This window comes from Gorilla gorilla, chromosome 4 (genome assembly GCF_029281585.2).
Source record: "Gorilla gorilla gorilla isolate KB3781 chromosome 4, NHGRI_mGorGor1-v2.1_pri, whole genome shotgun sequence".
NCBI classification, from domain to species: Eukaryota; Metazoa; Chordata; class Mammalia; order Primates; family Hominidae; genus Gorilla; species Gorilla gorilla.
The window spans coordinates 103,145,931-103,158,503 of NC_073228.2; the positions used below are offsets into that span (position 1 = coordinate 103,145,931).

General features: G+C 39.9%; 1 protein-coding gene across 1 annotated transcript in view; it reads left to right on the plus strand.

The window, feature by feature from the left end:
• The window catches only part of LOC129533551 (basic proline-rich protein-like), a 67,758-nt gene extending 55,536 nt beyond the window's left edge, over positions 1-12,222 (plus strand). The window contains exons 3-4 of the mRNA XM_063705974.1: positions 10,434-10,516; positions 11,443-12,222. Of these exons, the coding sequence (XP_063562044.1) occupies positions 10,434-10,462 (29 nt within the window). The 3' untranslated portion in view covers positions 10,463-10,516; positions 11,443-12,222. The remainder of the gene's footprint in view (positions 1-10,433; positions 10,517-11,442) is intronic.
• Positions 12,223-12,573: the final 351 nt, after the last annotated feature.

The window sequence follows — 12,573 nt, forward strand, 5'->3', positions numbered from 1 at the left end:
ACAGTGGTAGAGGGGACAATAGCAGACAAGGAATTTATTTATTTGTTTGTTTATTTTTTAGAGACAGGGTCGTGCTCTGTCACCCAGGCTAAAGTGCAGTGGTGCCATCCTAGCTCACTGCAGCCTTGAATTCCTGGGTTCATGTGATCCTCTCACCTCACCCTCCTGAGTAGGCTGGGACTGCAGGTGCGTGCCACCATGCCCAGCTTCAGGCAAAGAATTTAAACAAATATTTGGAAGATGATGGAACGCAGAGAAGGAGCAATAATTAAATTAGTAGAGCAAAATAAGCTGCAACCTAAATGCCTGCAGAAGGGAATACCAAGAGAAGCGAATAGAATTGTTTCAGGACTCTGGTAAACAGTTAAAATAAGGAGCAAGACAGAACTGCTGGAAACAGAGGGAAACTCTGAAAAATCTATACTCAGAGTAGCTAGACTCTCCTACAAATGCCTTCTTATCTCCCACCACAAACTAGATGTTTAGTCTCTGGATATACTGAATTAGAGAAGCTCTGGGATAGGAGACACCAGCTCAGCAGATGGTGATGGGGGAGGGTTAACTTCAGATACTGAAGGTGACACCCTGAGTTCATTTGTTCTTTTCCCGAAATGCCAACAATCAGACCTATGCCCTATCAGACAGGAGATCAGGGGATCGCTTCATCGAAAAATTGAATAGCCTTGGGATCCCCCAACCAAAAAGTCAGCTTTTTAAGCAGGTAATTGAGAATAAAACTAGCCAATAAGCTTTATACTGCCTTAACCTGAAATGTAGGTGATTAGCCAAAGATCTCTAGATGTTTGAAAATGACCCCTTGACACGAGAGGCACAGGTTCAATCAACCTAATATGGAAAAGGAACCCAGAGAATATTGAGATAGGGCAAGAAGAAGAAAAGAAAATCTTTTTAAAAAATCAGTAATATTCTCAGAGAAACAAGAGAAGATATTGCATCCTCACAACAAAAAACAATGTTACTTTGTAGCAAAGAAATAAGATGCTATATTTTAAAAAGAATAATTTGGGAACCCTCCCCACAAAAAAGTCCTTTTAGAAAAAAATGACAAATGAAAACCTTAAGAAAATAGAACAACAACAACAAAAGGCAGTGAAATATAAGAAAAAATGTAAGAAGATCCAGGAAGTTTGGGCCAGGTGCAGTGACTCATGCCTGTAATCCCAACACTTTGAGGCCAGAGGATGACTTGAAGCCAGGAATTTGAGACCACCTTGGGCAACAAAGTGAGGCCCCTATCTCTATTAAAAAAAAAAAAAAGAAGAAGAAGAAAAAAGAAAAAGAAAAAAAGAAAATTCAGGACTTTCAATATCTGATTAATAGGAGTTCCAAAAAAATAAAGAATAAAGAAAATAGAAATGAGGGAATTATCAAAGACACAACATAAAGAAAATTTTTCAAATTGGAAGAACGAGTCTATGTGTTTAAAGGGCCCACTCAGTGCCCATAGTAGCAAATGAAGACCAACAACAAGGCCAACAAGGCATAGCACTGTGAAATTTCAGAATACTACACATAGAATGAAGATTCTTTAACCTGAAGAGAGAGAAAAAAAAGTAGTATATGGAGGATTATGTCATCAGACTGCAAGAGCAGTAAGTACATGTAGAAGACAGTGCATCAATGCTCTCAAAATTCTAAGGAAAAATTTTCAACCTGGAGTTTTATATTTAGCCAAACTACTCATTAGTTATAAGAAAAAACCAAAGGTATTTTCAACGTGTGAGTCTCAAGAAATATACTTCCCTTCCATTCTTTCTTAAGATATTACAAGCCATGGCCGGGCATGGTGGCTTCCATGTTACTTCCACCTGGTCTCACCCTTGACACATGGGGATTATGGGGATTATAATTCAGGATGAGATTTGGGTGGTAACAGAAGGCCTAATCATATCAATCTTGCTCTGTCACCCAGGATAGAGTGCAGTGACATGATCACAACTCACTACAGCCTCAACCTCCCACACTCAACTGATGAACCCACCTCAGCCTTGCAAGTAGCTGGGACTACAGGCACATGCCACCATGCTGGGCTAACTTACTATTTTTTGTAGAGGCAGAGTTTCACTATGTTACCCAGGCTGGTCTTGAACTCCTGGGCTCAAGCCCAAGAGTCTGTCTGGAGCCCAGGAGTTCAAGACCAGCCTATGCAACATAGTAAGACCCTGTCTATGTTGAGACTGTCTAAATCCTCCTGCCTCAGCCTCCAAAAGTGCTGAGATTACAGGAGTGAAAAATGGCTATTATTAAAAATGAAAAAAAAATAGATGTTGGTGAGGATGCAGAGAAAAGAGGATGCTTATACACTGTTGGTGGGGATGTAAATTAGTACAACTTCTGTGAAAAACAGTATGGAGATGTCTCCAAGAACTAAAAATAGAACTACCATTCAACCCAACATCCCACTACTGGGTATCTACCCACAAGAAAAGAAATGATTATATCAAAATCTACCTGCACTCATGTTTATAGCAGCACTATTCACAATAACAAATATGTGGAACCAACCTAAGTGTCCATCAATGGATGGTTGAATAAAGAAGATGGTACATATATACCATGGAATACTACTCATCCATAAAAATACATGCAATCATGTTTTTTGCAACAACATGTATGGAACTGGAGGCTATTATCTTAAATGAAGTAACCCAGAAACAGAAAGCCAAATATCTCATGTTCTCACTAGTAAGTGGGAGCTAAATAATATGTACACATGGACATAGAGGAATAACAGATATTGGAGACTTGGAAAGGTAGGAGGGTGGAAGTGGAGGGTGAAGGATGAGAAATTGCCTAATGAGTATAATGTACACTATTAGGATAATGGGACCATTAAAAGCCCAGACTTCATCACTCTGCAGTATATCCATGTAACAAATCGACACTTGTGCTGGCCCGGTGGCTCACACCTGTAGTCCCAGCACTTTGGGAGGCCAAGGTGTGAGGATCCCTTGAGCCCAGAGGTTCAAGACCTGCTGGGCAACATAGGGAGACCCAGTCTCTACAATTTTTTTTTTTTTTTTTTTTAACAATTAGCTGTGTGTGGTGATGTGCACTTGTGGTCTCACCTACTCAAGAGGCCAAGGTGAGAGGATTGCTTGAGCCTGGGAGCTCGAAGTTACTGTAAGCCGTGCACTCCAGCACTGCACTCCAGCCTGGCAACAGGGCAAGATCCTGTCTCAAAAAAACCAACCAACCAACCAAAGAAACAAGCAAAAATTCACTTGTACTCTCTAAGTCTATAAAAATTTAAAATAATAATAAGAGGGAAGTTGATCTATGAAAAACCAAGCTTATAAGTATTAAATTAATAAAAGTCATTTGATAGCATTAATGTGAACCTTAATTTTGAATACCAAATTTAATATTGCTCCTCATCTTTTGATTTCTAAGCTGTGTTGGGATATTAAAGAGAGACAAATGAATAACTACTATCTTAGCTCCACAAGTTTCCTGATAGAATTGGAGTCTGCTGAAGTCATCTGCATTGCACATTCATTAGGTATTTTATATATTTGATTTTCTTAAAAATTATTTTTATTTGGCGGCAGGGTCTCTCTATGTTGCCCAGGTTGGACTTGAATTTCTGGGCTCAAACAATTCTACCACCTCAGCATCCCAAGTAGCTGGGACTACTGGTGCATGCCACCTGAGTAGCTGGGATTACAGGCATGTGCCACCATGCCCAGCTAATTTTTGTATTTTCAGTAGAGACAGGATTTCGCCATATTGGCCAGGCTGGTCTCAGACTCCTGGCCTCAAGTGATCTGCCTGGGTTTGGTGATATATTAGTATATTTAATATTAAATAAAAATTGTACAGTTCTTAGCAGAAGCAGCTTTGTACACTTTCCTAATTTCCACTTGTCATTCTTTTTTTGTTGTTTTTCTTGAGACAGAGTCTTGCTCTGTTGCCCAGGCTGAAGTACAGTGGCACGATCTTGGCTCACTGCAACCTCCGCCTCCCGGGTTCAAGAGATTCTCCTGCCTCAGCCTCCCCAGTAGCTGGGATTACAGGCACGCACCACCACGCCTGGCTAATTTTTGTATTCTTAGTAGAGACGGGATTTTACCATGTTGGCCAGGCTGGTCTCAAACTCTTGACCTCGTGATCCACCCACCTCGGCCTCCCAAAGTGCTGGGATTACAGGTGTGAACCACCGTGCCCAGCGCTCCACCTGTCATTCTTGACCATTTTTTCATAAACTCAGACACTGGTTTGGGCTCTTGATGACTTATAGATGGTAAAAGGTTGACATTGTGGAAGACAGTGTGGTGATTCCTCAAAGACAGAAATACCATTTGACCTAGCAATCCCATTATTGGGTGTATACACAAAGGAATATAAATCATTCTGTTATAAAGACACATGCATGTGAATGTTCATTGCAGCACTGTTCACAATAGCAAAGAACTGGACTCAACCTAAGTGCCCATCAATGATAGACTGGATAAAGAAAGTGTGGTACATATATGCCATGGAATACTAGGCAGCCATACAAAAGAATGAGGTCATGTCCTTTGCAGGGACATAGTTGGAGCTGGAAGCCATTATCCTTAGCAAACTAACTCAGGAACAGAAAATCCATACTGCATGTTCTCACTTATAAGTAGGAGCTAAATGATGACAACATGTGTACACACAGAGGGGACCAACACACACTGGGGCCTATGAGAGGGTGGAGGGTGGGAGGAGGCACAGGATCAGGAAAAGTAACTAATGGGTACTAGGCTTAATTCCTGAGTGATAAAATAATCTGTTCAACAAATCTCCATGACATGAGTTTAGCTATGTAACAAACCTGCACATGTACCCCCAAACTTAAAAGTTTTAAGAAAAAGAGAACTGGGGGGCAAGGGGAGGGAGAGCATTAGGACAAATACCTAATGCATGTGGGGCTTAAAACCAGATGACGGGTTGATAGGTGCGGTAAACAACCATGGCACATGTATACCTATGTAACAAACCGGCACATGTATACCTATGTAACAAACCTGCACATTCTGCCCATGTATCCCAGAACTTAAATTAAAAAAAAAAAAAAAAGAGAGAACTGTCACAAGCAAAAGTATATCACAAGCAAAAATATGTTTTTCTTGAAGACCAACAAGCTCAAATAGATCTCTGTGAATTCTTTCTGTAAGTGAACTTTTAAAAAGGGAAGGTTTAGGAATGGAAGAGAAAAAAGAAAAGAAGACACCACTTTCTCAATTAGGAGGAACCCTAAGGCCATCTACTACTTACCCATAAAGAAAGGAAGGTTTATAGAAAAAAACCCAGTGAGGAAAAGCCAGGTGCAATACCACATGCATTGAAGGAACTTTAAAGAGTGCTTCTCAAAGAAAAGGGTCAGAGTGTGCCTTTGGGGCAGGTAGGAGGATGAAAGAATTTTATCGCAGTCACTGCAGGCTGTGGCATAAACTGAAAAAGGTTGAGAAAGTACTGCTTTAACCTTTTCACTAGTGACATAAAAAACTCCAGCCCCCAGCATTGTTACCTACTTTTGTTATCAGTAGGTATCCTCTTTTGGAGGCGAAGTGAGGCAAGAAACGCCTTGAGTTCCCTCAAGTGTAAAGCCAATAGCTTTTATTTTGTCCTCCTGTTAACCCACATGAATTTAACACTCCCACCATGGGATGTTGCTGTTCCATTCAAATGAGATCACAGAGTATTAGAAATACCCTAACTGGACCAGGCACTGTGGCTCATGCCTGTAATCCCCAGCACTTTGAGGGGCCAAGGCAGGCGGATTGCCTGAACTCAGGGGTTCAAGACCAAACTGGGCAAAGTGGGGAAACTCTGTCTCTACAAAAAATACAAAAATTAGCCAGATATGGTGGTGTGCCCCTATAATCACAGCTACTTAGGGGGCTGAGGTGTGAGGATCACTTGAGCCCAGGAGGTGGAGTTTGCAGTGATCCATGTTCACACCGTTGCAGTCCAGCCTGGGTGACAAAGTGAGACCCTGTCTCAAAGAGAAAAAAAAAAGAAATGCCCTAACTGATTATAATCCTTACCACAGCTGCTTTGCATCATCCTGAGATGGGCCATGTAGCCCGCTCAAGGCGTGGTGTTTCCTCTAGACACATCAGAAATAGGATAGGACAATATTTTAACTGAAATGACATATGACAACTCAAAACTATGTATGTGGCCAACTGGGAGCTAGCCTCTTAGAATGATCCAAAAACTGTTCAATTTGGTTAGCACTTTTGATAAATAAATACTGAATTTGAATGCCCTTAGACTATAGACATGCTTACTCCGATTTGCAAAAGCCAACTACCTCTTCTAGATTCTATTATTCGCTGCTTTATTTCCCTGTCTCTGAACTCCCCAGTACACCTTGTAATGTTTACTTTTAGATGTCAACTTGACTGGATTACTGAATACACAGAAACCTGGTAAAGCATTATTTTGGGGTGTGTCTGTGAGGGTGTTTACAGAAGCGATTAGCATGTGAGTGTGAGTGGACTAGGTGAGGAAGACCCTCCCTCAACGTGGGTGGGCACCATCCAATTTGCCAGGGCTGGAGAACAAAAACAGAGGACAGACAAATATGTCCATCTATTTCCTAGAGCTGGGATGCATTCTTCCTCTCCTATCCTTGGACATCAGAACTCCAGGCTCCGGCCTTTGGACTCCAGGACTTAACACCAGCAGCTCCCAGATTCTCAGGCATTCAGCCTCCAACTGAGAGTTACACCATTGGCTTTCCTGATTTTGAGGCCTTCAGACTTGGTTTAAGCCATGCTACCAGCATCCCAGAGCATCCAGTTTGCAGATGGCCTATTGGGAGACTTCCCACCCTCCATAATTATGTGAGCCAATTCCCCTAATAAATCCCCCGTCATATGTCTATGTACATATCCTATTATATCTGTCTTTCTGATAACTCTAATGCACATCGTCTACATATATTTGTGCAACTTACCTGTCCCCTACAAGTATTTGGGCTTGCTACTTCCTTTGTAGCCTGCATTAGGCAAATGTTCCTTCTATTTCTATCCTTATTTTATTTTGCTTTTCTTTTTTTAAATTTTTTACTCTTTCTGGCATGTGCCTCTAGATGTGATTCTTTCCTTATTTTAAAGTATGCTCAGGCCAGGCATGGTGGCTCACACCTGTAGTCCCAGCACTTTGGGAGGCCTAGGTGGGTGGATCACCTGAGGTCAGGAGTTCGAAACCAGCCTGACCAACATAGTGAAACATCATCTCTACTAAAAATACACAACTAGCTGGGCGTGGTGGCACATCCCTGTAGTCCCAGCTACTTGGGAGGCTGAGGCAGGAGAATCACTTGAACCCAGGAAGCGGAGGTTGCAATGAGCCAAGATCATGCCATTGCAGTCCAGCCTGGGTGACAAGAGTGAAACTCCATCTCAAAAATAAATAAATAAATAAAAATAAAGTATGCTCAGCTATGCATTGCCCAGCAAACTTACCACACTGTAATACAGTAATTATAGCTAACATTTGTACAGCTATTATGTGCTAAACACAATTCTGTGTTTTCTATATATCAGTTCATGTAATCCTCACAACTAATTTATGGATAGGTATAATTATTTTTTCTACTTTTAAGAGAAGAAAAGAGGTTAAGAGACTTTCCCATAGAGGAAGTAGTACTAAAACCCAGATGGTCTGACTCCAAAATCCACCTCTCAACCACTATAGAATATAATGAGCCCTTGATGTCTGCACCACATAATGTCAGTTATTTTCTGTATACACCTTATACATTTTAACAATACAAATCTTTTCCCAGTATCAAACCAATTCTCTGTTCCTACAGAGAAATCAAAGCTCTAATATCAGATTCAGTGTCTCAGGCTCTCTTGCATGTCTCCCTCCTGTTTACCTGCAACCATGCACATTTTCTTTTAAATCCATGCATTCCCACTGTTGGGACTAACTCAGGGCCATGTTTCAGCCCGAGTCTTTTCCTCTAAGGTATATTCTAGGTCATCTTCCACTAAATATGAGTTCAATAGTATATGAACAGAGGCCACTATGAGCTACTTTAATCCCAGCAGAACCCTAGCTTTCTTTGCTCCAAGTTCTTCCAGCACTGTGCATACAGGGGCTCATTGAGAAGGATATTATCTCTGCAGAGTCTCATTCCCCAAATCTCACCTTTCTTCAGCGTTGAAATCACAAAACCTTGGTTAAAGTTGTTCTTCTCAGGGTGATGCAGGCATTCTTTTCTGCCACCCATTTTCCTGTTCCAGGAGGAATTTGCCTATTTTCTCTAGCATTGAATATTACTCCTTCAGCCCTGGCTGAGGAATAGGATGAAGAAGAAAATTGATCTTGGAGTGGAGAACACAGAGCAATCCAGCAGTACTTGGTATTTTTAAGTCAGAAGTTTACATACTGAGGCTCTGTCTTGAGGTCAGCCAGACACCCTAGAACTGAATCCCCGTCTTCACCAAGACAATGATCTACTTACTGGATCCCATACTTGTGCATTAGTCTTGCTCTTCTTGTGGGGATTTATCCATAAATAGGACAACAGCCCTTAAAGTTTAAGATTCTTTAGTGATCTTACCTCCTAAACCTTAGCTGTGTATATATGCTTTGATCAGTTTAACTACACCAGATGTTGGTGATCAGAATTCCAAATTCTGCTTTTTAAAAATTTTAAAAATTTTTTGAGACAGGTTTTTGCTCTGTTGCCCAGGCTGGAGTGCAGTGGCACAATCATGGCTCACCACAGCCTTGACCTCCTGGGCTCAAGTGATCCTCCCATCTCTGCCTCCCAAGTAGCTGGGGCTATAGGCACATATCAGCACACTGGACTAAATTTTTATTTTTTGTAGAGACAGGGTCTCACTATATTGCTTAGGCTGGTCTTGAACTCCTGGGCTTAAGCAACCCTCCGACTTCAGCCTCCCAGTGTGCTGGGATTCCAGGCATGAGCCACCGCAGCTGGCTAGAATTCCAACTTCTGAGTCATATGCTGCTAGGTTGGGCTTTGGACTCCAATTCTAATGTAGTCTACTCGTGATTCAATCCTTGGGTCCCCAAGGATTTCTCTAGTTTAGGTCAGAGGCAGACTGAAAGACTGTTCACCAAGAACTACACCCTAAATTCAGATCTGGAAATCCTATGACTTGAATGGAGTGAGGGGAACGTAAAGATGAATACAAGGAAAAATGAATCATAGGCATGAAAGGCATTTCCAAAGAGGCCTAAATCTGAACTCATGTAAAACATAATCTCCTAAACTTTCCTAGGGCTGTAGTTGTGTTTTTGGAGTTAGTTTGGGGCATGAAAGCTGTATCAGAAGGATACACAGCATCCAAGCACTATGTTCATCTTACAACATCAGCCATATTGGAGATTGGCACTCCAAAAATGGAGACTTGGCCGGGCGCGGTGGCTCACACCTGTAATCCCAGAACTTCGGGAGGCTGGGGCAGGCAGATCACCTGAGGTCAGGAGTTCAAGACCATCCTGACCAACATGGTGAAACCCTGTCTCTATTAAAAATACAAAAATTAGTTGGGCGTGGTGTTGTGCGCCTATAGTCTCAGCTAATTGGGAGGCTGAGGCAGAAGAATTGCCTGAACCCGGGAGGCAGAGGTTTCAGTGAGCTGAGATTGCGCCGCTGCAATCCAGCCTGGGTGACAGAGCAAGACTCCATCTCAAAAAAAAATGCAGACTTAAGGGATGCTAGGCCACTGCTGGAGCTTTAAAGTTGGTCAGCCACCCCAAAAGTGTCTCAGTGTCTCCTAGCAAAGAAAAAATTAGGGAGAAGTCCAGGATAACTTCTGAATGCCTTGTAAGATGGGGGAACCAAAACCTCAGACAAACAATATAAGAGAGAATGTGATGATTTCCGTTTTGGTTTGTGGCTGTCTGTAATATTCAGAAATAGATGTCTAGCAGGCGGTTGGATATACTGGTCTGAAATCAAATTACAGAGAGTTCTGGGATAGGGATAAAGATTTGTGGGGCAGAAGCCAAAAAGGTAGTAACTGAAAGCTTGAGATGATCTTTAGATCTTCTGCAACCCTATTATTCTATAATTATTGCTTTTCATGTTGATGACCAATTTAATTTTTGCCTACCAGTTGAGTGCATAATGTTTTAAATGGGCAGAAATAAGTGCCACTCTTCTTTTGTATCTTCTGTGACATAATGCATCGATTCTGTATTTAACTGTTCTATGTGAGGATACTCTTTTAAAGAATGTTAATTGGTGCAGAAAAGGAAAAGGAGTGGAGTACTGTTATGAAGATTCTGATGTGAAGCTCCTCAGCAGCACCTCTCATTTTCAGGCAGATGTTTTACTTTGACTTTTAATGTCTTTGGTTAGGAATATTTCTCATAATGGAATGGAGAATATATTCATCATAATATTTGAAATTCCTGTTGAAAAATTAAAATTTCTTATTCCCTTTCAGAGCTACTATGTTATAATATCTCAAACTAATATTTGAGACTCCCTGGCTTGATAACTATGATTCCATTGAAGATGACTATTGAGGTAATCAACTCTTTAACAATTCTCAAACTTTAGTATACATGTCAGTCAGCTGGGTACTTACTAAAAATATGGATTCACACCTATTCTCCAACCCTAGTTTTGTTTAGTAAGTCTAGGAAAAGGCCAACATATTTGCATTTTAATAAACACTTGTATCTGTGATTACCTGATTACACATTGAGAAATAATATTTATTTCTTAGTATTACCCTAGAAATTCCAGGAGAAGTGTAGAATAGGATTTCTTAAAACCTGAGATCCAAACATCCCAAAGGAGCCTGTGAATAAAATTTAAAGTGTTCACGAACTTGGGTGGAGTAAAATACATCTTTATTTTCAGTAACTCCTAATTAAACCTAACATTAAAAAAATTGTAAATGTAGACAACAAAGCACAGTATTAACTTTGTCATCAGCAGAAAACACTGAAATTTTTCTATTGCATTGAAGTTGCTGCAAATATCTTGAAGTGTTGTTTATAACCATCACTACTTAAAAATTATGGTAGTTACCAGACTGCCATTAGATTTCATTTAATTTAATAAAGAAGCATACGTATTACTCTAAAATTAAATTTGAAAACATTTTGAAAACTGTGTCTTGATAAAATTGGTTTCTTTCATAATCCTACATATTTCTAAAAGCATTTACAAATTATTACAAGAATAGTCCATAGGCTTTGCTAAAATATTTAAAAGCTCGATGGCACTAGAAGGTTAAGAATCTTAGTGTAGGAAAGAATAGTTCCTTATTGAGACATTAGGGAGGTATATTACTTAATTCCATGGGAAAAATCACAAATACTTATAGATCAGATGAGATTTTTGACTCAGTCTCCATTTCCCCTTTCCTGATGAATTTTTCACTCTTCAATATCTCTTCTCATGGACTACATATCTTCCCTGATTTGTTTACTCCTCCTCAACAGTTGAATGGCTCTGTTTTCCATCAACGATGACAGCTTTTAATCACAGATCTCAAGCCCATTATGAACATTAATTAATGTCTGACATCGCTTAATGAGGTAGGTAAAAACTATTACTGTTTCATAGATGGGAAAATCAGGTTTAGGCAAGTTTGGTGGCTTGTTCTTAGGCCACCCAAGAAATTGTGGCTCGTTTCCAAAATCCAATGCTTATTCTCCTCACAGGCAAATGATGTTTTTTTTTTTCTTTCACAGCATACCAATCTGTTGCAAAACCTATTTTGCAAAAAATAGATTATTGACATAGGCGTGGAAATAATCTTTCTTAAGGCAGAAACATTTGATGGTATCAATATTCATACTGCTTCAACCCAACAATGTATTGGTTGGGTTTTCTCTGAAAAATCGTAGATGTCTTGGTTGGAGGGAAAAAGCCCCTGCTCAAATAAACCATTAAAACCACTATCCATTGTTTTGAATACAATAAAAGTCGATTTTAAAAAAAGAGAAAAAACCCACTACCCATTTTGAAATAAAGCAGTTAGTTTCTTCTTGTATTTAGAAACTCTACCCAGTAAGAGTCGGAGAGGAACAAAGTGAACATTAGTTATCAAAATGCATTGACTTACCTTTTGCTCTTAAGACACCACACACAGTCGGTAAGTACTTTTGTCTTTTTGTGGTAACTTTGTTTTCTATGGACTCATGTTGCTTTGATCAATGGTATTTGTGTGCCTCGTCTTAATCTAACTTTTTTGTTGTTTGACCAGTCCATCTGGCTTGACAGGCTAATGTGAAAAATTTGAAAATTCTTTGTGATTTGTCTTTTTAAATAGCATTTGCTCTTCTCTTGTTGTTTTGCTAAATCCTCACTTGCCTGGCAAATAAGGCAAACAGAAGGAATATGATTTGGAATAGTTGAATAAATAAATATTTGAGAGAGAAAGGAAAGCTTATTTTTTATAGAAAAATCCAATTAATATATGAGAAAAGAATGAGGAAACTTTAAAATTTCCAATAGACAAACACAATTGTTGCAGGTAAAATATGTGGAAGGATTCTAAAATCAGTGGGAAAAAGTTTGAGGAAAAATAAGATATTTGCATAGTCTCAAATTATTACCCCTAACATACT